General features: G+C 45.8%; 1 protein-coding gene across 1 annotated transcript in view; it reads right to left on the bottom strand.

The window, feature by feature from the left end:
* Positions 1–26,624, bottom strand: part of ASXL2 (ASXL transcriptional regulator 2) — a 118,432-nt gene that overhangs the window by 63,844 nt on the left and 27,964 nt on the right. Inside the window, 2 exon segments of the mRNA XM_059833402.1 lie at positions 1,991–2,099; positions 21,707–21,798. Coding sequence (XP_059689385.1) covers positions 1,991–2,099; positions 21,707–21,798 — 201 coding nt within the window.

Raw genomic sequence — 26,624 nt, 5'->3', positions numbered from 1 at the left:
CTTTCTACTTCTAATTGCTACGTACGCCATCATGTTTTGTTAATCATGGATCTTCCAAAGGATTTCTCATTTAACCATCACCTTCACAATTCCCAGGCTCCTCCTGGCACTGCGCCGGGACTGAACATGGCAAAGAGGACCTGGGATTGGTGCAGCGGGGCTCCACATCTCCCTCTTTCCCGGCATACGGGGTTTCTCGCTGCTCTGTGCAAGTTACCACCTCCAGACTACACAGCCCCAAGGAAGGAAAGATGACAACAAAACTGACGTGTCTTTAGATACACAGGACACGCTGTGCCTTTGGACTAACTCAGCAGCTAGTCTAGCCTCCTAATTAATACAAATCATGACATTTAATCAGCTTACTCCTATATTGAGTTAAATAATACTGGAGTTTTGCTGAAGCTTAACATTAGGAAATACAATCATTCTTAACTTGCAGATCTCATGAGCAAAACAAACAAACCGAACTACCACAGTAACTCAGTCAGTCTGTTTTGTTGCTCAAATGAATACTTCAACTTGACTTTGCTTAGATTTAATCTCTAGACATTAAGTTTGCTTATGATCTACCCCACTAAGAGCGTGCTCGCAATCTTTCAAAAGGGACTTTTTTTTTTTCCCATCTTGAATTATTTTGTTCTGCTCTGAAACTGTTCAGCATGGCTTTGCCACATCATGACACAGAATTCACTGACAACGACTCAATTACTTGTCTACTACCAGATCTAAACCTTGTCCCGAGTCATAACGTTCCGACAAAACACTGCTTTCCCAGCCTGGATTTAGGATCTGCGCTCTTTATTCCTAAAATGTAAAACTTTATACTTTTCTGTAGTGAAACAAATGGTGCAAGAATTAGTCCAGTTCATCAGCAAACAGCTAACTACCTTCCCTTCATTGTTGGTTGTATCTCTGATAGTCCTTATCTTAAAAGCCCATTTTATCAAAACGGTGTTTTACGTACTTAGACGCACTGAAATCAGGTCAACCTCTGCTTGGTACAGCAATGTTCAAAGAAAGAAGTTTGCCAGCTGTCTTCCAACGGAATTTTTGGAAGCTCTGAAGATGTTTTACTCTGATGGCACATCAGCACCAATGCACGGCACCCAAAGGGATGTCCTCTGCTGTCACATTATACACAAGTACTCAAGGAAAAATGTGCTTTCCCAGTTTACAGGGTGGAGGGAGGAGACAGGGAGAATGGGATTCAACTTTGCTAAATTTTTGACAATGACAATGAGGACATCTTTCTCTGGGCAATTCTTAGTCAATTCCCCCAGTTATCTAACTGGCACTAGTTTCTCATACATTTTGAATATTTCAGTACGAGATGAATCTCATATTAGAAGTTATTATCTCTATCAAGCATAGAGTGAGACAAGGAAACTGGTTCCAGCAGGGACACCTACACTGGAGGGGTCTACGAGAAGGGAGAGGAATCCTGTCTTACGGCACAGCCTTCAGGTTCGGATTTACAGAAAATCAAGAACAGTGTGAGCTGGCTTCCTTCTAGTAGTTTAACTGGGGAAAAAGGTTTCAAATAAAGATTATTTTTAAAGATGTTGATCAGATAAATCAAGGAATCCACACTTTTCCCCTACAAATGTTCTCTGCCTACTGTTAACAGACTGAGGAGAAGGTAATTTTTCATTTCTAGATACGAGTTGAGATCAGTGAAGATGAAGTCACCCTTTTAAGCTTAAAATTTCATTACAGTTTTAATTGCTCTTTCATTTCTGGGATAGTAATTAATATCTGCAAACTACAGCACTGAATAGAAACCAGCACCTTCAGTTGTACATTCAGCACCCAGGTGCTCGCTAGCAAGCACGAAGACATAGTGTTTGCATTTGGAGGGCAAGTTTATGCCACAGTTCACACTACTGAGGAGTAGTTCCCTCTTCAGGATTATCCTAATCCAGCATATTTTTAAACGGAGAGAAGTCACCTGAGCATTCAAACAAAATTCCCCAGCCAAGACACTTACCTTGAGAGTGTAGACTCCCATGCGCCCCGGGACCTTATAGAAAATGCCCTCTTCCCCTCGGGAGTTTGTATGTAACATAGCATTCAGGCATGCAAGAGGAGAAGTCCCACTGAAAACAAGAACACAAGGTTAATGTTTGAATGTATTTGGTCAGTGCTAATCTTCTGCTGGGAGACAATCGTAGCCCCTCACCCAACCGTCACGCATGCAGAGGCAGAAAGATTCCAGATCCAACTTCTATTCCCAAGGAGAATACAAGTTGAAGCTGCTGTAAAAAGCAACAGTGAAACCAGTCCATGTACCCACGCTCCAATTCCAGGGGAAAAAAAAACCAACACCAAACAAAAAACCCCAAGTTCAGGCTCCCTGATACTTTTTTTGCAGAAGGTCAAAATGGTCACACATTTTTAGAGCTCTGGATAATCAGTGCTGCTCATCTGAAACTTGGAGCAGATTTGTTGTGAGCTAACTACTAACTGCAAAGGTATTTAAAGTTGTGTTGTGGGCTTTTTTCCAAAAAAACAATCTCACGTCATACTGAAGTGAGGATTGTGGGATAAAGAATGGAAACCAATTATGCCATTTCCCCTGCACAGAGTGGAGATCTTCCATCCCAGCCAGGAGAACTGAGACAGAAGATCCATCTTTTCACCGGTGCTGGTGGGGGTTTCTTTGTTCGGTGTTTTAAACCCATCCCGCTGTAGACAGAAGCAGAATCAGGTGGACACAGCCAGGCAGGTGACTTCTGTTCCCACTGCGGGGTCAGGCTGATCACAGCCTCTGCTAAACAGGTATCCTTGCTCGTGAAGCATACGGGGATCGAGCACAACCCCTGCACACAAATGGAGTGAGACCTTTTTACCTCCCGACACCCTGTCACAAAGGCTGGAACCAGAACCATCAAATTGGCCAAAATCTGAAATCTGTGACTGATGAACTGAAATCCCCGAGCAGGAGATACAGCTCTTTGTCTCTAGTAAGTTTTCCTATGAACATTCAAGCAAACCTGCATCATAAGCAGTGAAATAAGCCCTGGGAGGAAAGGGAAATAGAGGCGAGGACGAGCACAGCCCTCCAACAACTCAGGCAGGGCACGTGCACTCCAAGTTCTGCCTAAGAGCAGCAGAACAGCTCAGCTGCATTACTGATGTCTGGCAGGAGGAGAAGCCAACGTCCTGAAGTAGGTCTGGTCTCCTTTGCCCCAGCGTGTACAAGCTAACAGGTAGGAGATCCCACAGGGAACACCGGCCAGATAGGGCGGCTCACGAACCACAGGAGTAATACCATTACAGTTATTTATGTTGCTGGAGCCAATCCCATCTGTGCTGACTGCTACGCAAACATACAGCGAGACACTGGTCCCCACTGGAGGGACCGCCGCTGCCGGCGGGGAGTCGGCAGGGCACCGTCCTGCTCGCGGCACCGCAGACCGGGATCCTGCGGGCTGCTCGCTCCTCCAGTTGAGAAACGGGCTTAGAGAAGTTCTCAGACCTCTGCGGGAGCTCTGCGGTTGCACTGGGACACCCCAGGGCTCGGGCACAAGCCTGAGCAGGGGCGCGCAGTCGTCCCGCACAAGCGGAGATCTCTGCGGGGTTGCAGCCCACAGTCAGACCAGATGACCTCCTTCAAACCGAAGTTATTCCATGCAAAGGCTCAGAAAACAGCCTCTACAGTGTCTCTGCTCTGCAGGATCTTGTGCCTTCTGATTTTTTGCCAGTGTCATTCATTAATATATACTAGTGAAAACGGCGATGAGGAGGGAATTTCCTAAACCCCAGCCCAAAGCTCATCTGACCGCCTTAGTGGATGGCTCAGCCTAATGCTCAAGCAGAAACCAGCAGCGCTGGAGGAAGCAGCTCAGCCTCAGGCACACCAGGGACCACCCATTCGTCCTGCTCTGGTTCTTACATGGCAAAACTCAGCTTCATTCAGGCACTCCTACGCTGACCCAGTGACTCCTCTGGCTAACACGTGTCTTTCGGAGAGAGAGCCAACCAAGATACAACAGAGAAATCAGTAACGCGAGCATCTCGCTTTGATCCCTGCCGAAAGTTCACTCCTGTCCTCAGACAAGGCGTATGTAGGTTGACATTCCAGCCAGAATCCCTATCGCTGAATATAAGCTTCTCCTAAATACATTTGCACACACTAGACAACCTCTCCTCATCACCTCCTCGACCCCCCCCGCTGAAACCAGCTCTTGGCTCATCGCTCCCTGCGGCTCCCACGGCTTTTCTGGGCACCCTCCCCAACGCTGCAGCGACTCCTGCAAACGCGAACAACACAGCTGGAAGCAACTCTTCTCACACTAGCTTCACCAGGGCTACGTGCTCCCTTCACAAGGCTAACCCTCTTCTCCAGAAAGCCACAGGGTCTCCCTGGAAGCTGTGATTCAGTGTGATTTCCTACAGCAACCCCAAATTCTTGCCAAAGGCATCGCTCCCCAGGGTATACCCTTCCCCTCTTCACACCTTTGCTCCTGGATTTTATTTCAGCATGCACGTACGATGCAAGAACTGCACGTGAGGTTATTTTATACAGGCCCAGCCGTACCTGGCATTATAAACAATATACCTGTCCTTCTCCCATCAGTGTTCATCAGCAGCCCTCCTATCACTGCATCTAGAAAATTATCATTTTATACTTCTTTCCAGATCACTAATAGCATGTTGAATAGCAGCGGACACACGGAAGCATTCCGATCTTCAGGAAGCTCCGGGGCAGCGAGGAGAGCTCTGCCACGTACCTGACCTTTAGCTCACGGAGTACATTCTTTTTAAAAACTGTATCAGAGCAGAATACCAATGTCAGGCCAAGCGCCTAAGGAAGTCTAGGCAGAGCTGCGCTTTGGAAGCTCACCAAGGAATGAAGCCTTGGCAGGAGCTACCTTTACAAAAGCTATACTGGTCTGGCATCTACACTGCTCCTACTGAATTGATTCCATTGTTTAACAGCTTATCCACTATTTTTGCTTTATTTTTTTCTCATGTTCACCCATCTATAGTTACGTGTTTTCCTCTATAGCCTCTTCTAGAAAGCTGACACAAATGTAATACTATTCTAGCTTTTTATAATGCTTATTGTGAAAATTTTAGAAGCTAAACATCAGTCCACAAGCCCCACCTAACTTTGAAAAAGAAAAAAGGGGGGGGGGGGAGTTGAATTTGGGTGCAAGATGCATGGTCTTCACGTCATATTGCATCCTTGCTGCCTCTACGAGCGTGTACGCGTGAGCACTCGAACCCTTCCTATACGACCCATCTTATTTTCACGACGGTGACTCAATTTAAGCCCCCACCCGGGGCGCAGGGTGGCAGTTCACGCTTCTGAACAGATTCGCCCAAGGCAGCTGCAGAAGAACGGGAGAGCGGCTGCTGCTGCAGGGTGACGTCAGCCGCCTCAGCAGCAGCTTCCAACTCACTGATCCAGACCTTCATTTGAGAACAAACCTCCAAACCGAAAAAAATCATACCCAAAAAGATATTTGAAAAGGAGCCAAGAGGCTCACCCCAGAACTGGGATGAAGCCCTAACCAGGGGGGCTGTGCTGAGCCTGCCTGCATCCCACGGGACGGCACTTTGGGCATTTTTCTTTGATAAAAAGTGTTGCTCCATTACTACAAGCCCTGACCCCCAGCTCTGACAGTTTGCTAACAAATAAAGGTGCAGCGAGACTGTGGTTGCACTTGTTCTCGGAGATGAAACTTGTTCTCCTCCGAGTGGAAAGATTTCACCCCTTGCTTGTTCTTTGCTGCCCTTTGCTCCGAATCCCCCAATATTCACTTAATACTTTTTCCAACTACCTGCGTTTTGCACCCAGCCTACCTTTTGTGATTTTAAATGCAACAGTGGCCTAAAAATAGCCTTAGGAACGCGATGTTATTATGCCATTCATTTTATTGCTGCCTTTTTTTTTTTTTTAAATAAAGGCGGCCATCTCCGTTTGCCAGGAACACATACCGGATCATCAGCCACGTCTGGCAGTTCCCGTCATTCCACCTCAAAACCAGTAGTTCGAGAAGCAGATGAAGTGAAAGATGAGTTCCTGCCCGCTCCAGATTCATCATTACCCACTATTTCACTTCAATCCCTTCCATCCCACCCAAATCCGTACTGCTCTGCATGCAGAGCCACAGTCAGTCTCCGATAGGGCTGACCATCAGCTTCCATTAACGAGACTGCTAACGGACCCGTCTGTTTGGAGGTCTCAAAGCAGGATTCATCCTGCTCAGCAGGAGCGGCAAGACCATGACCTGACTACTCTGTAACTGCTATGCTCCTTCACGTCCCCTTTGGGGAAGCCGTATCGGATCTGTTAGACATCGAGCCCCTAACTCGACTTGTAAAGCTTCTGAACTGAAACATTCTCCAGCTTTGTGATCACGGTCACCAATCACCCTGGGCTCTAAAGAAGCTCAAGTTGTGGTTCTTGGCTTGACGATGAAGAGTTTGAGGTGCGGACGCACAGAGCTCCTCAGTTTACAGGGGCAGGACTGACATTACTGCTTTTGAGGACAGTCTCATTGCAGACTCCTGTTCTACCGCTTCTCCACGGCAAAGTGGCTCACCAGCTCATCGCAGAACGGACAGACAGCGTGTGCACAGTTATGGTGGAAGGAGACAGAAGAAAGGTATATCCACCCTCACTAACATCAAATTCTCCCAAAGAAACCTGAACATTCTCCCTTCTACCAGCTCCCTTCCACCACCTCAGAGTCCAGAGGCTGCTTTGCCCCTCCTGCCCCCTCTCCAGGAAGGGCTGTTTTCATTTAATTATTTAAATAAGACTCTTCCAAAATGAGCTAAGACCCATTATTACTTTTCCCATTGTGTTAAATTGCCGTACGCCCCTGTTCTCCCAGACCGCCCTGTTTTCACCCAATATTATCGACTGCTACAGAGAGGCGGTGGGCAGCAAAGGGATCTCACTCTCGCACTTAAATGCGAGGTCAAAGTATTTGTCTGGACGCTGCAGTTTGGTGCGAATCACTAGCGAAAGCACAGCTATTTCATACCCTGGCAGTTTAGGAACAGAGGCTGAATTTGAATGCAAACAGTACAGCACCCTACAACCCCTCCTGGGCTCCTTCGATACTAGGCATAGGGTGCAGGTTTTGGGGGGTTGGTTTCGGAAATAAGGGAAGGCTTCTGAATCAAAACTGCATTTTCTTCTGCTAATTCAGTTTGCCATGCTCTTAGGCAGGGTGCATTGCGTCCCGGCTAAGACAGCAGCGGGTACAACTCCAGACTCAGTTTTATGCCACCCAGGTGGAAGGTTTTTTTTTATATAAATCAACGCACTTGAATTAAGATGCTTCATCTAGACAGGGCACACTTAGGATTTTACCAAACTGCTAGAGTTTCCCTCAAGAACTCGCTATTGTACAAAGAGTCAGACATGATGTTTTATTAAAATTAAAACACTATGTCACACCCTGTATTTTCACAGCTAATTAAGCAGAGCTCCAGTGCTCATTCCAGCAAGTTCTTCAACCCAGATTTTTACATCACTAACAAATAGTGTGAAAAACATCATTTCCCATTAGGCTTACGCGTAATTGAGAGGAAGGGTAAGAATTAGTGAGCTGGCAGTTTGGTGAGGAGCGGGTAGGGGGTTCACAGCTCGGTCTCTGCCCAGGGAAAGCTTCAGCTTGAGCTGGCGCGTGCTCGTGCTGCTCCTGCCGCTGCTGAGCTGGGGCGAAGCTCTCGGCTCCTGCTTTAGTCTGCACTTCAGTGTGGGGAAGAGCAAAATTTAAGGTTTCCAGAGTCTGCTTCTCTTGTAAGTCGGCTTGTGCCAACACTAGAGGGGTCCCTCCCACGCCAGCTAGATCTACCCGGACTGTTTTCGTCCTGAATCTCATTTATGCACTGAAAATAGATTACATGCACAATCGAGATACTGTAGCTTCATCCAACTGTCAAGTAATGCAAGCCCTTTTCAAACACAGTCAGATATTTCAGTAGTTTATGTCGGTAACGTGCTTCTGTTTCATCAGGCCACTTTCCTGACAACAAAAGCATTTTCCTGATGAAAACAGGATAAATTCCTGATATAGAAAATAACTGACTCAGACATCCTCCACCTCCAGAAAGTTACTGGTGTCTCGTCTAGCACTTCTAACAGTCATTTTTGACAAAAACTTCAGCAGAAGCATTCCTGCCGTGGCTCATCACGACAGCAAGAATATCACTCCACATACAACTGGGGGGACAAACGGGGGCTAAGGTATTCAGCCTCTGACGGTGGCAGCACTCTGCCGCTTCTTCTATACAAATATTTCTCAGAATTTTACATTTTAGGTGTATGGAGACATGAGCTACAACTGTGCTTCTGTGAGTGGAAAGGATTTTTAGTTGTATTTTCATTTATGCGCTCACAGCAAAGCATTATCCAAACTTTTTATTCCAACAGGGAATTCCAACAGCATGTTAGCTGACAGCTACAGCAAAAGAGCAAACCTATTTTAATTGTCGTGATGATAAATGGGATGCTCACCTTTATCAATTATCCAGCGCTCGGTGCCAGCCCACTGACAAATAAACGGCACCCTTGGGAAATTCAAGATAAACGTCCCTTTGTTCACATCTCAGCTGAGCAATACTTCTTGGGATGGACCGGATCAGAACAGAGTTGCTTAGGCTGGTAAGTTCAGCCGACACAAACAGTCAATTATAGGCTTTGTTCATTGAAACGAGCTTGCATTACAGTAAAAAATATATTTGCAACAGTTTAGAAGATGCAAAGGTAACTATAACAACATTTACCAGGATTAATTTGGTTTCCATGGCGTTGTTACAAGTGCATACTGAAACTTCCTAGTTTCTATTCTCAAAAAGCTAAAAATAGCACGGCCTTTCTGTAAATCTGCCAAAATACGGGCAAACGGCATAAATAGGACTCATGGTGCCAGTGCAAGGGCCATAATCCAAGCTCTAGTGCCTAGACCTAGGATCTTCTTCAGGAAAACTGGGAAATGCCGATTTGTTCGCTGTTTGAAGATTTAAATCATTTTGCTTTCCCATACCTTATGCATTATCCTCACTCGCAGCGTGTTTCAGCTTGAGAAAAACTAAGGCGTAACATATCCACCCATTCAGTGCTACCTTTACCAAAAGCAAAAGAAATGGTTTAAGTGCTGACATAGGTTTTAAACCACAGCATCACAAATATTTTCATTTACAGACGCTGTTTAAGGGAGAGGTCCGATACAAGCAAGTACCCATCAATACTTACCAGGTGACCACAGGTTGAGCAAATACACGTTCTTAAACTCCGATATTATCGGAGCAGGCACCGACTTTTCGGCTACACAGCGCCTTTGACAGCAGCCTCATAACTATACTTATCTTGTCAGCCAAAAGGGTGGTACTTGATGAAGCCCTGCTTGAACCGTTTCAAGCACGCTGCATTGGGGCAAGTATTAAGTGCCCGTGAAGCAGCTATTTCGGTTACGAATTCAGTTCCCAACCGTTCTGCTGCTATTGCTGTTCTCAGCAGTGCTGCTTTCCGCCAAAAAAGGTGGTTGAGTAGTTATTCCCTTCTAACGCTGACTTCCCAGTTAAAAACAACTCATATAATAGATTTACTGGAACTTATAAACCTGTTTCTACTTACAAACCTGTGACTGCTACATAAACTATATGTTTACATTGTTGACTAACAAGGGGGTTTTTGGTAGCTTCTAAATATCTGTTCTATTTTGAAAATTACCATTTTTCATATCTGCACTTCCATTTCTTTCATAGATCAGAAAATTGACCTCAAAGTGATCAAGAGCAAGTGACAGTCCCTCCACCTGCAGAACAGGCACGTTCTTTACCTATTTCACCAGATTGCTGAAAGGGCTAAAACAGCGTAACAGGAATCTTTGTAGTTAAGAAGTAGTTGTAAGGCCAGTCAATGGCATAAAAAGAAACACATATTCTGAGCTCTTGCCCCTCCAAGAATTTCCCTAAGCTACTTGACCTTTCAAACAGACCCATACATACCAAATTTTCCTTCCGAGAATTGCCAAATTTAAGCCATCCTTAAATCGTGGCATTTTAAACTCCACATTAAATTCAAAGCTTCTTCAGACTGAGCAGGAAAAAGGGGGTTGAGAGTAGTAAATGTACACAAGGTTAAGGTGACAACACTCTACTCCGAGCAGGCGCCTGCTGAAGGGGAGGAAGGAGGGGGAGTGTTCCTCACCACGCTTTCAACCCCCTGCAGCGTCCCTCCCCATCAGCCCGGCTCCCGAGACCTCAGGGACCGAGCTGACTTGTTCTGCTTTGAAAACGGAGTGTGACCACATCACTTTTGTTCACTCACATGCGGACAGGACCCTGGATCGAAACTTTTCAATCATGATGTATTTGAACTTAAAAACCTCGCCCTCAGAGCATCACGCAAGGTGTATCTATCTATCAAACGGTTACTTTAATTTAAAGCTCTGTTTTCAGTTGGGTCGGCGGAGTTGACAGTACTCCTCTGTGCACACAACAGCACGGTCGGCGGCGTGGGGGACCCACAGACCTCCTGCCGCAGGACCCCCCCTCGGGTCCCACCAGCTGGGTGCCGCAGCACTCGGCCCCCTCCGCACCCGGGAAGAGTTAATTATTGCCTTCTGCTCTAAATGAAGCTCAGTACAAAGCGCATCCAACAGCGAGCGTCGTCGTTTCACATGGTCACTGCACGCTGGTGTAACGGGACAAAACGCCGACATGGACTGCACTGTGCTTAAGGGTGAGGGGTTTTCCCGTTTTGTTCTTTTGAGCGTCCCCTTCTTCCCCACTTTCCATCTGAATCAGACATTCACACAAACAGCGTTGTTTATTAGTATATTAAAATATGATGTTTTTTAAAAAAAACAAGTTTCAGATCTAAGGAAGTGTCAGAGCAGGGAGATACTGTAAGCAGACACCACCGTACCAACTTCAAGCTCGTTAAACAAATTTATGATTTAGAAAAGCAGCTTATTTTACGTGTTACATTTTGCTTCCCCCAGCATGCAGTGCCAAACGTCCCCGAGACAAGAGGTGCACACAAACACAGCATGCAAAGCCAGCGTCCCCCTCCCCAGAAACCCAGGCTGGCGGGCAGCGGGGTTAATTCGTGAGACACGAAGCGGTCGCATGCTATCAGCCTGACGTTTTCCACAGACTTTACGGACATTAAGATTTCAAGTTTGCATCACACTGAAGCGCTAATGCAAACGGCATGCGGGAAGGCTGGATGAAGGTAACAGAAGCGTTAACACCAGATATACTACCATCGCTTGGTTTCTAAGTCTGTGCGAAACAAGCAGTTGCTCTTTTAATTAAGGCTTTTGCAGCTTGCGTTAATAGAGGAGAGTAGCTTTAGAACAATCAGCAGTGGTTCTTACCTTCTGGAGTTGGAGTGCAACCCAAAAAAAGGAGAGAAACACCCCTTTAAAAACTTGAGCAAAACAATTGTCTAATCATTAATATGAACCCGCCCTCCCATCCACCAGAACCAAATTTTAAACGTTTCGGGCAGATCTGCAGCAATACTAAGACCAGGTTATATCAAACAGACACGGGGGAGGAAGATGAGGACCTGTCAGATTTTTTTTCTGGTATATTTTCAAAGCGCTGGCATACCACTACCAACCCAGGCAACTCCCAGGTGCATTATTTTCAGCCTTCACCAGCTAACAAACTTTTTCTAGAAGTCAGGTGGATCCTTTGGAAATCTCACATGCAGACAGAGCGCGGTATAGGAATTTACTTACTCTTTCACACACCCTCAGCACTACTCACAGCTCACAACTCTGCGTACAATAGCAGCCCTGCAACCCAGAGGAGCGGGACAGACTGCTAGCGGTTTAATGAAGCCAAGAGTTATGGTGCAGGAATGAGCACGTGCTGCTTCATCACCTCCATGGGTAATCCACGGTCTCGCCAAGTCATTAATAATGCCAACTAAGACACCACCGGCCTCATTTAAATATTTCCACAGTAGTGGGGCTGGGGGCAGGTAAAATGTTTCATGCTCCAAAGCCAATTTTAACGCACCAGCACTCCAAGTTCACGGGAATTTGTGCAAGAGCGAAACAACGCGAGTGCAGCCGGTGACCACGGCGAGTTCAGATGCGTGCTTAGACCGCAGCGCAAGAGACGGGACAGGAGGCACTGGTGGATGAAGATCAGCCTGGAGGACACTATGAAGCTCTTACACCATTAATTAACGCTATAAATAAAGTCCAACTTCAGTGTGTGCCTATCATGAGAACGGAATCTGACCTGCAGGAACATCAGCAGACTCTGCTATCCAGGACTCGGTGTATGGTAAGATTAAAAACCCTGTAGAAGTCTTCTTGGGCATGGTTTACAGGTGCAAGCAATGCCTTCAGGTTTACAGCACTCGATTACCTCCACCTTAACAGTGTCCACAGATAAGATACCTGTTCTCGGGCTCTTCACATCCTTGAGGGACTATGCAGGCAGAAATCAGCATTTTCCGATTTTAAAGGAGGAATCCAGACAGAAGTACCTTCCTCTAAGGCTTTTGGGGCACCGAGCTAAAATTTCAAAGCTTTGGGGTTCCCCCCCTTTGTATTTCTGCTACAGCACCGCGAGCCAGTTCAGACTGAAGATAAATCCTAAACCTAAGTATTTTTTTGAGGCCTTGGCTCTAGTGTTTTCTGGAGTCAACCTGTTAGATTCCTGCAGCATTCCTCAGGAGAGTATTACACCCCACGTTTCTCCTTGCACCAGCTAATATACTCTTGCACATGATGAAAGCCGATGTGTAATTTTATTTTGAGGAGACAGCAAAAAACTGCTACTACCGCAGTCTCGGTTAGGATTAGAGAAGCAGAATATTTTGTTAGTTATGGATTTGATACCTTAATATAAGGGATACGGGAAGAGTCACCTAGTCAGAGCTTCTCCTACATATAGTGAATGCATTTAACACTCCCTGCTAATGGTAACAACATGATCCTTCTCAATAACCACTCTCTTTGAACTATTATTTTTCAAACCAACGTTTTCCCCTACATGTATTATTTATGGCATCCACTAACTTATCTCCATGTTTTTGTACAGACAGTGGTACAGAAACCTGTGGCTACTTCAACTTTTAGTCAAATTAATGCTAATGAAGCAAAAAAGAAACACGTCCTGTGAGGGTTTGCCAGACCCGCGGTGTCCCTCAAGAAGATCAGCTTTTCATTCTGTGGTCTACAAGGGGAGAAACCAGTCTCCCGATGAAACACGGCACTATCTGCCGACAAAGGTTCGTGATACAGAATCGGAAGACAAGGTGGCCTGGAGCTGGTGGCGTTCAAGGGGCAGAAGTTGCATCTCCAGCTTTTCCTCAATTCAGGAAAAGTCTTGGTAGGGACCCCCTGCCTGGTTCACAGGAGAAAATCCTGAACAACGGGATAGTCCCGAGCATCCAGAAGAGACACTCACTGAACGTACTGCTAACCTCCTTTAATATTAATCTGTAACTGTTACTATGACTAATACTTCACAGCCGTTTGATCAAAAATAGCTTCAACCTGTACTTTGCACCAGAGACTTTACACACAAATTCCACTTAGATATAAAGACATCACGAAGGCCTCAGAATACCATGTTCTGCTGGTCTTCAGTTAAAAATGTAAGTTGATAACTATTTATTTTCTCTGGAAAAAGCCAAATCCAACTTCCCGCTGACTAAAGGGAAAAAATTGCAAGAACTGACGGCACCGGTATTTACTGACCTTTTCGGCTGCCAGCCCCTTCTCCTGAAGGCTTACAGGAATTAATAGAGCAAAGCTGAAGAAGAGTCTTGCAATTAAAATGTGCATGCCTGTAAGGCTGGCCCTAAGGCAGCTGCTTCCAACAAATGCCCCTTTCCCATTGGCAAAGCATCGGGAAAGAGCCCCAGAATCCCAGCTGCGAGTAAGAAGTCCTGCACCTGACAAGCCCAAGAGGTTAGTAACACCTTTATGGACATTTTATAACAGCCATCTTCCAGCAGGATGAAGATAATCTAACCAGAAAGAGAGATTTGAGGTAACCCAACTCTGGTAGCTCTTAAATAAGAAGTGCGGATGCCCCTGTCCCACCCACCCCCCCACACACACTCAGTATTATCAAATCCATGAGATGATACACTCAAGGTGTTCCAGCTCCTGCAGCTCACTTGAAGCTGCAGGAAAAGCTTCTCATCTAAAGAAGCTGTGGATTAAAGAATGTGTGAAGTAATTTAAATGTTTGTCAGCTGATGGCTTCAGCACCTTCCAAGACAGCTCATAATTTGCAACTTCACACCCCGAGAGTGGGGAAAACCAAAGCTGTCTCGTACTAACAGAGTGTGACCTGTTTGACATGTTGCACCCCAGTTACCCTCGCCAGAAGCAGTCCTTCTAACCGTACTCCCTGTCCACAAATAAACCTATTACGGCTTCGAGGTATTGAAGCGAGTCACAATCTTACAAGAGGCACTGAAGCCAAAAGGCCACTTTGTAAGTAACGTGAGGCTGGGAACCATGACTTACAGAGTCATTTAGGTTGGGAAGAACCTCTGGAGGTCAGCAGTCCAACCTCCAGCTCAAAGCAGGAGCAACTAAATCGGGTGTCTCAGGGCTCTGTCCAGTCCAACTCTAAATAAATACCTCCAGAAGCGGAGGTCACACAACCCTCCCTGGTCTTCCTCCAGCGTTTTATCACCCTTATGGTGAAAAAAAAATTCCCCTTATAGTCTAATCACAATTTCCCGTCTTGCAACTTGCATTCATGGCCTCTCAGTCTAGCACTGCGTACCTCCACAAAAAGCCTGGCTCCGTTTCATAGAAGCTATTGATAGAAGTGAACGCTCACCACAAATGCCAACCACCAGATTATGAAAAGCAGTGTTGGATATACCAACTTTTAAATGCCCCGTCATACAAAGAGCTCACGCAGGAGAAGTTTCCTGGTATGGTTACCTACGGACTGCCAAAGCAATGAGCAGTTTCAAATACTCTAGCCCAGTCTACACAGAAAGGTGGATTTTTTGGCAAATGTTGTGTTACCTGACCTCCTCACTGTGGGGTGCCACAATCACCAGGCAAATCTGAGCACACATTATTTTAAGAAGTTGTGAAAGACTTAACTTGAATAAATTAACACTGTAAACAAACCAAGCCTGCCAAATCCGCTGCCTGCCAGCCCTCGACGGCTGGAAGGACAACTCCGTCCAGCATCCCCTCCCGACGGGGTCCTGCAGCAGAGGGCCGGTGAGGGGCCGTGGTGCCTAGGCGGCAGCTCCTGCCTCCAGATTCACTCCTCTTGTCCTCAGATGCAGACAGAGGCCTTTAGGGAAGGCTGTACGGGCACAGATGACAAACTGACAGGAGTGGCCTGGAAGATTTTTCCCTGCAGTTCCCTTGAGGACAAGTCCCACTGCGTAGAGCGCTTGCTGCCCACGCCTCCAAACAGCTCCTGTACAACGCAGGCACAGAAAAGCCTCCTCATACGACCTGAAGATGTTACCTATTACAGTCTTTTTTGCCACTAGAAAAAAAAATTATTAGTGTGCTTAATTTGTATTCATGAAGCTATGTGGCTAGCCAAGGTCAGAGAACGTGATAGGAACCCAAGTGTCCTCTCGAGGATGCTTTGCCGTAGGGCCATCCTGAAGCACCTCTGGCAGGTCCTTCCAGCTGTTCCCACCTCCTCTACCCCACTCCCGCCAGGCTCCCTACACAGCACTGGCAGGATAATCAACTTCAAATTAGCTTTCTCACTTCAGCACAGAATTTCCCACCTTCCTGCTGTCGCGAGGAACGGGGAGGCAGAGCAAGCAAGCGGAAAACGTAAGCCTGCAGCAGGTCCCGTCACTCCCTCACACCCCTTCCCCTCTCAGGTCCTGCCTGATTAGGGACTTTTCAGCCACAAGCTCAGAGGACACTGAGGAAACACTACAGATGAGCTCAGCAGCATGTCAAGTGGCCTGAAGCCATTTTAAGAGCAATACCATGAAGGTTGATCTGACCTGTGCCAATTTTCTTTGTCAAAATTTGAGCTCTTGGTAACAGCTCATCAGTAAAAATACGTCTTCTCCAATATATAGACAATTTCAAGTTGCCAATGCACAGATATTCATTAAAAGAAGACAGCAAGCAGACTGCATAGTAAGAAGTTGTTTCCTTCGCATTTTGACTATCAAGGATGAAGGCAAAACTCTGGACATGTTTACTCCACAAGAAATTATCAAATGGACTATCAAATATTCTACCAAGATAACTCTGTATATTAGTCAAGCACGTCTGAAAGGTGGCCAATGGCCTATATATGTTTCCCAACTATAAGGCAATGACCAGAAAGAGACTGAGCCGATGAAAATTCTTCGTTTCTCAAAAGTAAACAGAACTGCCCAGAGACATTATGGAGTTAGCTGAAGGATTCAGTCTGCACTTAATAGCCTCTGGACTTGTGAAAACACTGAACTGGCCAATCTACAGAGGAAGTGAGTTATCATAAGATCTGCTTCTTGGGAGGTAAAACTATATTACTAGACTCAAATCCGAGATTCGCAGTCTCACAGGAGACTCAGCCCAGCAAATCTTCATGCTGGGTTTTGTACAGCTGCCCTTCCAGGCAGGGGGAAGAGCATGCCTCGGAGTCCATGTGCAACACTGCTAGCCAGCGGCAAGAATAAGAGGCTTGCCAGCTACCTGCCAGACACAGGATGCATGTTTCGTCCGTTGTTGGATAGTTTCAGTTTTCCCATTTTCCTAATATTTTTTTTAAGATAGATAAATGAGTAATATGTTTTTCACTGGTTACCAGTTTAATTCTCCACCTGGATGAGATTTGTTCCCTGGGAGAGCCTTTTTTTGTAGGCTCATCATGGCTTTAAAGAGCAGCTTTTACAAAGAGGAAAGTCTAACAGTTTTGATAGAGGCAGCTTTTAATACGAAGAGGAAACTTTGTAAGAGATAATCTATCCTCACAGCCAGTGTCAGTGGGATCCAGCAGGACCTTCATCCTTTTCAAAAGAATTTCGGAACCCTGCATCCTTTTGAAAGCCCCCCTCCCATCCCTACCCTGCGGGGGGTGTTGGGTTTGCTCATTTTTTGGAGGGGGGTTCTGCTGGAGGAAGAATTTCCTAGCATCAAGCTGCTGAAGGAACAACCGCCCTGAGAATCAAGGCATGGAGGAGCATGCAGCTTAGCCTCCCCAACCCCATCTTATTTCCTAGCTCTGCAGCAGAGGATAAGGAATTCAAAGTACTGAAGAACAGCTGGGAAATATTTTAGTGGCAAAGCCTTCTGCCAAGAATGAGGAGAGATCACTTTGTTGGTCCTTAACTCAATCTGAGATGCAAGAATATCCTCTAGCAGCGAGCAGCTTCCCTCTTCCTACAGCCATCACCTAAGTGCAGACTCCAGCCTGACCTCTGCTCGTATTTGAGACGAGTCAACAAGAGAGCTATTTGTTTTTTAAGTTCATCCCCTCTCCTCTTGCAAGAGAGTGACCAAGTATAGAGTTTTTCCCCACTCAGGCAAGATCCTCATTTCATAGCACACAAGGTACCGGAGGAGTAATACAAATGCGACACGGCATGAGCGGCACAGAAGCTAGAAGCCCCCTGTTTTCTTTCCAGATGAGGGCAATCAGTATCACCGCCGTTCTCCTCATCACTCAGGAAGACAGACTGTTCACATTACCAGACTCGCAGAGGACAAGCTAACCACAGAAATATAGCAGGCTTCTGATTTTCAGCTGGCAAAGTGAGAAGAAATATAGGAAACCAGTTAAGAAACCTTCTGGAAGACTAAAGTTAGTGCTGGCGGCTCATTTACACAAGCGTCAGACTGAGCAGTTCCAGCCCTCTTCACATAACCATCTCCTTGTCTGGAAGCAAGTTCCCTCCTCAAGGATGCTCTGAACTGGATGCAAGGAATCTGGAAGGACCGACTTGCCCATGGGAAGCCTAAATTAGCCACTGCCTGGAGGGCAGGTAAAACCTGGAAACCAAACTGCTCATGACACACTTATCTCTAGTCCAAATACGACTGGTGAAGAGTGGACTTTGGCTTCTACACTCCCCCCCCTCCGCCCCGAGTGATTTAGAGTTTGTTTTGGTTTCTTTATGTTAGAAATTCCATGAATACTTGAAATAAAAGTAGCCAGAGCACCATGTCCAGTTTCATTTTTCGCTGAGACTGAGCTAGTGTTTAGATGTATTTCCTTGCTTAATTAGTATTTAGGCAAAAAATCACTGTGTTTGGACAGAGGTTCACAAGCTAGTATTTTACACAGTGTCCTCTATATAAATCCAAGAAAAATAAAAAACATTCATGGCTATTAAGAGAAAAGGCTACCAAAGGTATCTTTCAAAGATGCTAACTCTTCAGATACTCTTACACTGATTTTAACATGTCCAAGGAGATGAATGGAATCCAGGGACAAGTTAACAATTTTGATTTAAAAAACTACTTATCATCAAACAAATTGAGTCTCTGTTGCTAACTCTTGGTGCCCATCTGTCCCACGCATTCAAGTTTAGGGAACTTTCACAGCTGGCATTGCTTGGGTTGACACCACTATCCCACGCATCTTCAACGCCTCATTTGAAAGTATAAGTGTTTACAACATGCTCAGACTTCCCCAAGTCAGGCTGCCATCAGAGATAAGGCAATAGATAAGGCAATATAGGACGTTGGACAAATCTTAAGAGCCAGATACGGTTACGCTGCCAATTCGTCGAGCGTTTATCCACATGTATTTTCTTTCTGCAGTTTGCAAGCAGTGACCTGTAGGTAGGGTAGGATTTCATAGGATTAGGGCAGCCTGTCAAAACAGGTAAATCGAGAAAATTAGGATGACAGATCGCTGTGCGGTATAGTGTAGTATACTATGGTATAGTTAGTATAGTTCCGGCTTCAGGATGCCCAAGGTCTTTAAAACTGACACCTCAGAGTACTGGTCCTGGGCTGACCTTTAAAAATCTCAGGATTAAAATTCCTTATTTTAGTACTAGGATAAAGTTATAAATACAGGTAAGATAATTGGCCAATATCACCCAAGGTTTCTTTATTGCTACAAAAAACCCCATCTTATGAAGCACCTAGCCTTGTCCAAAAAATAGTCAGCTTGCCCTGAACATAGCAGAAATCACTGCTCCTGTTTCTTCCACGCTCATCTCAACTGCAACTCAACTCAACTTCTTTCCTGCAATTCCAAATCCTCTACAACAATACCAGCACTTCTTTCAACACGCCCTCAAGCTTCCTCCCAAGCAGTTGGCCAAGTGGTGGCACGCGCCGGGAATCGCGAGAGCAAAAGGGGGTGGACTGGCTGCGCAGCCTAATGGAAAAATGACCGCTGGACGCTAGCTGGGCTCCCCGTCCTCTCTGCCTCATTTCAGAGCATCTGTAGGAAAGTCATTTGTCACTTCTTCTAAAACTATTTTCTATCTGGAAATCAGAGATGAAAAAAGTTAGAAATATCTAAGGATGGGAGGCAATAGATGCTGAATTAAAAAAAGCACTGCAATCAAAGCTGAGAGCTGAAAGATTACATGGTTTGTGTAAATAGCTCACTACAAAAAAATTTGCAATTTCATTTATTAAAAGCAAACTGCACTGAGAAACAATTCAAAACTCAAAGAGCTTGATACACGCGCTAAAAGAAAAGCCCACGTCCTGCCTGTAAACTTATACACTGTTTTACCAAACGAAGAGCCTTGCAGCTGCCTGCTGTCTCAAGGCAGCCAAGTAGAGGGAAATTGCTGTAATCTGCTGTCAAAGGCTTTGCCATGGTTTCCTGCCAGAACCTCCATATGAGGGCTCAAAATCTGGTGAGCTCAACGTGCTCATCTGACAGCTTTTCTATCTTCTCTGACATCATTTTTCCCCTAACAAATGCTGATTTGTGTTAAGCCCATCTTGTCACAGGCTATGACTTATCAGGAGCCCAGTCCCACCACAAACACATTACTGGCCCTCACTGCAATTTAATTGCTTAAGAAGTGACACCCTTTTAGGTCTTAACCTAAATAAAGCTTTATTACATCAATCTAACATTTAAGGGGAAAGACCGCTACACAGCGCCCAAGCGTGGCTAAGTCAGTAAGGTGGATAGTTGAACTGGAGAAATTGAGTTTCACGTCTGACTGCCCACAAACATCTTCTGGGATTTAAGATCCTGCGGAGTTTGCGCTGTCCTGATGCTCAGCAGCAGCTCCTCCAGAGAGGAAAACAACTTACTATAGCTCAGGCTAAATCCCCCAAATCAACTCTAAAAGAAGGACTTGAGGTTGAAAAGAATTGTATGGCACTGGGGCATTTCTGTTCTGCTTTTTTTTTTTTTTTTGACTGTTTGGTCCAAAATCTGGCCTGGCCAGCCAGAGACTGGATCTTTCATGCCACATCTGAGCTCCTGCCTAAGGCTCTGCCCCAAGAAGAGCGCTCTGAATTGCTAAAAAGCTTCACCGCTAAAAAGGTTCACCGTGTCCACTCAAGTGCCGGGACGGGGATGTTTGCTGGACTCCTCTTGGCCCTCGGCGAGGCCAGCAGTACAGACAACTGCACTTCTATCCTGGGATGCGCACCGGGGCTGACAAGTTTGGCTGCTGCTTGCAGACATGCCTTTGATGGATTAACAGTATTAAACACAACACTGAAGCTGCCGTAAGGCTGGTAAACCTCTGCTCTGACAACGTAGTACTGCCCCAAAGCCAAGTGCATCCTCAGGGCAGGAACTAAGCCCCATGTCTGTCACCGCCCTAAGAGCTAAATGAGTGTTTGGTTTCCTCGCTTTTAGATAAACTGACACTTCCAAAAAGCAAACCACCTTTGCGTTGTCCACTACTTGAGTGGAAGATCTTGTTATCGATAGCAGAATTTCTGCACTTGGGCCCTTGAATGTTTCCAGCAAAGCAGATGGATTGCTGTATTAAACTGGCGAAATGGAGTGGAGAACATAATGAAGTCAAATTTAGGATGGTTATTTCACTCCAAGATAGATGAACTGGCACATCCAATCATCTTTCCCCCACCCCTTTTTCTTTGCTCTTAGAAAACAGAAGTATAAATACTTTCTACGTCATACGGATAGTTGTTCCCTGTCTCAGCAAATAAACCTGCCCGTCTCTGAGAAATATATGTGACTCACGAATTAAGCTACGGCAACAGCAGCCCAAGAGCTGTCGTCTAGCATTTCTAAAGCAGATCAGCCTCACCCGAGTCGGTGCCCTCCTTTGCCCAGCACCCCAAACACTCAGTCTGCTCCTTGGGGGGAACAGGAAGAACTCTCAAGCAGAACCACACACTACTCCAGGTAATACTAAAAGAAAATAACATGAGGCATAAAGTTTTCTAAATAAGGATTTGTAAGCAAGACTGCTTTTTTACTTCCTGCATAGCTGTAACTTTTGGTTTAGGTCATTTCCATTAAACTGACTATTCTCTTTCTTTTTTTTAAAGATGAAATAAAACATAGTTAGGTTTACTTCAGTGCCTGGAGTCTGAACTACCTGATCAGGGCTAGTTTACCTTATGTAAGAGCTGCAGACCAGTCTCATGCATACCTGGAAGTTAAGTGTGACCCTTACCTAGCTTTCCTGGTGAAAAGTACCAGTGACTTGAGAGCTTCTTTGCAAATGGGACCTAGACTCCAGTTCTGCAGGTATTTAATGTTTCAGTCCCAAAAATACTTATGAGATGGGGGTTTACAGTAAACTAAACTAAGTTGGAACCAAAGTATGAATGTGTTCTACTGGTGTGGGTACTTAACTCACCTGATTTCTTTAAGTCCTTCTTTCTGGATAACTTGAAGGATCTCTTTATGGCTCATAGGTGTATTAGGATATTTCTCCAGGACCTGGCAAGCAAAAGTAGGTTGAGAGTTAGTGACTCATTTGCATTTTCACTTTAATGTTCAACTGCAGAGAAAACTACATTTAATGGTTTGGATATCTCCAAGGATACAACCGAGGAAGAGCTACTGGCCTTCTCACATCTCATTACCACCCCCCTTCCATCTGAAGAATGTAAGGAGCAAAGAGACTCCAAAAGACTGGCTAAAGGGCTTATTTTAGTGCAATTCCCAAATTTTATTTCAAATGCACTGCCCGTAGCTAACGCTTCTTGGAGAATTAAATGCTCCACAGTAACAGGGTGGCTTCATGACCACCAGCTTCACTTGGAAATGCTTCAGAAACTGTTGAGGTCCCTCAGATGTAAAACCTCTAAAAACCAAATCCTTAATGTTTGCAAAGTTGAAACTAATACTTACCAGACTGACCAGTAATTAAGAAGTTTAAGGAAATTCGGGGTTTAACACTGTTAGGCTTCTTTGAAAATCTCTGCACACAGTTCGGGCTTGACTTTCGCAAATACGGTCCACGAAAACACTTCTTACGCTAAGTTGGCAAAGACGCTCCCAGCTCTTCCCCAGCCCACGCCCCAACGCCCAAGGCCACCCACCTCCCTTTCAAGGACTAAGATGCAAAATTATAATTCACAATAGCGGACAGAGAGACACTGACGACTTCTGAAGGAAAATGCCAGTTACTAGACGTCACTTGAGTATTTTAAGCAATATTTGTGCTGGGGGGATGGGCAGGAAATGCCTCCTTTCCTCCTTAATCATCCGCTTTTGACCCATGCCCAGCACACCAACCCTCCAGTCCCCACTGACATCTTTAACCAGAAAACAAACCGTCAGTATGCGAAGTCCAAAATCCTACCAGTGACCTTGCAGAAGGAAGTCACCACTTTTAATTTCTCTGTTCAACAGCCACGCAGAACAGAGGGCTCCTCCTAACCTCATTCCCTCCAGGGCCACGTAAGGTGTCCCCATGGCTGCAGATTTCGCTCTCTTGGGAAAGGACTTTGACAAGACCTTGCTGAACCGCAGCATCTCTCTGCTTGGAGAAACAGAAGACCTACGCTTAGCACCATCTTTAGCTTTGGAAGCCCTAGCTGATGGCCTCATCAGGTTAAATCTCTTGTTAAGTTATGTTAACTTATGTTAAAGCCTGACTTCCACAGCAACTTCAGCTATTTCCAAACCTGGTACGTGACTTTTGGCTGGCTGCAGTGAAGCATACTCTGAAGCACAGCACTGACCACCAGCACAGCATTTCAGCTTTAGTGACTTCTTGAAGAGCAGAGTAGCACGTGTATAAAAAATGAGTTTAAAACAGATTTAAGTGGGATTTGTTTGCACTCCAGTATCAGCCTCAGTGACTCATTCCACTTCATTTCTAGCTGTAACTAAGGATGCCCACAGCAAAAGGATACAAAATTAAGGTGGTTGAAGACTGATTTAAGTCAGACCACTGCAGTTTTTAGATTTATATCAGCTCCTAATTCATACTTGCTCAGCATTGCCAAAGAGTCAGTATACTTTTATACCATTAACTTGGAACAAAACCTGAAAGCTTGTTGTGCACAGGAGGGCCCATGGAGGGCAAGAGGAGTTTAGACCATCTCAATTTCCATCTGTGGTGTCCACTTTTTCATTGTACAAGTTAGGAGAAAAATAAAATAGTGCTATGATTCCATTAATAAGGAACTTCAGGGCATTTGCCATTTCTTACACACAAAAATATAAGTATGCACTGCTCTTCTTGGGCACTGTGTTCTCCTCTTGACTTTCACTACATAGACGTGCTCTTGACAAGTCCCATCTCGCTCATACCTAGAGCGGCAACAACGCATCTCATTAATTTTTCACTAGGCATAGCCGCAATGCAAGCTAATACCGTGTTCGACCAGAGAATCTCGTCATTAAGAGCAGAAAGGAAGAAAAGCTTTTCTAATTATATCCTTGCATGCCCACAGGATGCTGCTGTGTATTTCTCCCAGGTCACCCGTCCCCATATCTTCCTTCCATAGGACTTTTTCCTGTAGTTGAGCTCAGCAAGATGATCCCTCTGGCCTCCTGCCACACCTGCTTGGCTTCCCGCAAGTCGTGATGGACCACTCCTGTGCTCCGAGAAGGTTGCTCTTGAAGATCAGCCAGCTCTCCTGGGTTTCTCTGCTCTGCAAGAGAGATTCCTGTAGGATCCCACGTATCAGTGCTCTGAACAAGCCAAAGCCAGGCATTTTTATCCTTCTACTCTCTTCATTTCCCATAGGATCTTAAAGTCTCATTTCACCATCACTGAAACCAAGGTGCCACTGTGCACTGCTGTTCATACTCCCACACAGCTCTCCTCACTCTGCTAGATCTCCCCTAGCCAGTTTGTCCAGCACCTGGCTCAAAAAGTTGTCCTCAAGCAATTCCAGAAGTCTCCTAGACTGGTTGTGCCCTCTATCACCTTGTGCTTCCAGCAGATGCCAGGGCAGAGTCAGAACCGACTCTCCGTTCGCAAGGCTTTTTCCAGTTGTCTAAAGAGGGTTCATCCACTTCCTCTCCTTGATTAGCTGGCCTGCAGCAAACACCCACCATGACGTCCCCTTTGTCACCCTCCCCTCTGAACTTAACTGATAAGCTGCCAATTGCGTCACCACCAGTTGTACGGCACAGCTCTGCATGTTCCTAAAGCTGCTCTTTAGCACAGAAGGCAAACCCTTCTTCATTTTCCATGTCTCTCCTTCCACCCAAAGCGCTCCAACCATCCGTCCCTCCATGAGTTTAACCTCACCAACATCAAGGCTCTGCACGTAACGAGAGCTGATCAAGAGGGAACTAAGCTATTAGTACCAAAACTGCACACAGACCTCGAATTCCTCACGTTCCCATGCTGAAGGCATTTACCTACAAGCATTTCAGACTGGCCTGCGGTGCTGGGGAGGAACAAGAGTTTCTCTGGAGAAGTGGAAGAAGCCTCCTTGTCACAGACCCCCAGATGCCTCCTTTCATCCTACAACTTCTCTCCTGGTTTCAGTCTCCATCATCCCACAAACTCAGTTTAAAGCCCCAACACAGCGTCAGCAACGATGTCGGCAAAAGATGCTCTTGCCCATCTTCGTCCCATCTCTCACCATCAGTCCTTATTCCTTAAATAGTCCCATAGTCATAAAAACAAGCAATCTGACTATAAACATTAACTGTGCAGGCAGAAGCTGATGCCCAGAAAACATCTGCTTCCTGCCCAAGCCTTTCCCATTCACCAGCAGGATCTAGGAGACCACCTGGACCCCCAGGCCTCTCAAACTTGCTCCCAAGGCCTGGCATTGACCTTTGATCTGCTCAAGGTCTCCTTTGGGAGATCTCTTTCCTTTTCCAATATAGAGACGATGCTGATATATTGGGGGGAAGAAGGGGAAAGGAAAGGGAATGTTAGCAGTGGGTCCCCAAGATGCTCACGGGGCTAGACCACTTCCCCTGTAAAACAAAGCTATGGGATAGAGGACTTCTTCAGCCTGGCTGAAGAAAGCTGAAAGAAAAAAAAATTGAGGGTAAGACATCGTAACAGCCTTCCAGTATGTATGAGAAGGTTACAAAAATGGAGCCAGGCTCTTCACCATGGTGCCTACTGGAAGGATGAGAGACACTGGGTAAAAGCTGAAATAAGGGAGATGCCAAGTGTGTATAGGGAATAACATCTTTGTGATGAGGACAAGAAATGGCACAGGCTGTGCTATTTCAAGCCTTGGAGGTTTTCATCAAGACCTGACTGGATAAAGCCCAAGCAATGTAGTCTAACCTCAAGCTGCCCTGCTTTGAGGGGAAAGTGGGACTAGAGAGCTCCTGATCCTATCCTCCATTATCCTATGATCCTATAGGTGCCCATGTGCATGAGTGGCAAGGGGCAGTAGTCCAGAGACCAGAAGAACTCTACCAACTTCTCCATAACATCCTGCATCCAACCTCCCGGCAAGCAACAGACTGCAAGTCATCCACTGAGCAGACTTGCTGGATACCTCAAGCCTTCACTGAATGAAGTCTCCAGCCATTATCACCGGCTTCTTTCTCTTAGTGGCACTGGGTCATACCCATACACCAGGCACAACCAGCCCAAAATTTGCCAGTCCGTCAGAACTGACTGGTCCTCTTGTGTTGCCAGAACCCTGTATTTGTTCTCCATCCAAATGACTGCAAGCAGAGGAAGTCTTTTTGCTGCTGAAAGTAACAAAAAGTTCCCATCTTCAAGGCTGTCCCTGACACTGGAATGCGGCTATTTTATTGCCTCTTGAGTAGCGTGGGGCTTGGGCTGTTACCCTGCAGCATCTCTGGAAATAACCAGTTAATCTCCTGTTTGTCCTCCCTACTGCTGCATAGTCTGCTCACCTCCTCCTCACGGGTGGTTCACCCAGCAACTCAAGCAGAGCCCATGCTCCACTGGTGAAGCTGCCATCATCTTCAACCCCGGCCTCCGGAGGAGCACCAGGCACTCTCTGCAGCCACCTGGGTGGCTGCACCCTTCTACGTGCTGTCTGGGACAAGGCCTCTCACATACGGGCGGTGGGGCGCTCTGCCAGTGCGGGGACCGACATCCTATGGTGTCACCACCATTGTTGTGCCAACTGAAGAAGTGAAGTAGTCTGCTATGAGTAGTGACACTTCTACTATCTCACCTTGATGGTGTTAAAGGTCCTGGTGTCAAGGTGAACTGTCTTTTGTAAGATTACACCAAAAAACATGAGATAGATCAGGAAGACGACAGATTAGAAATAAAACTGATCAGAGGAGCCTGGGTAGTAAGGAGAGCCACATATTTTTTTTTCTTGCCTACAGTTATCGATCTTCAAGAA

Source organism: Gavia stellata, chromosome 2, assembly GCF_030936135.1.
Source record: "Gavia stellata isolate bGavSte3 chromosome 2, bGavSte3.hap2, whole genome shotgun sequence".
Lineage (NCBI taxonomy): Eukaryota > Metazoa > Chordata > Aves > Gaviiformes > Gaviidae > Gavia > Gavia stellata.
The sequence above is the reverse complement of the archived record's forward strand: the minus strand, read 5'-3'. Positions and strand labels throughout refer to the sequence as shown.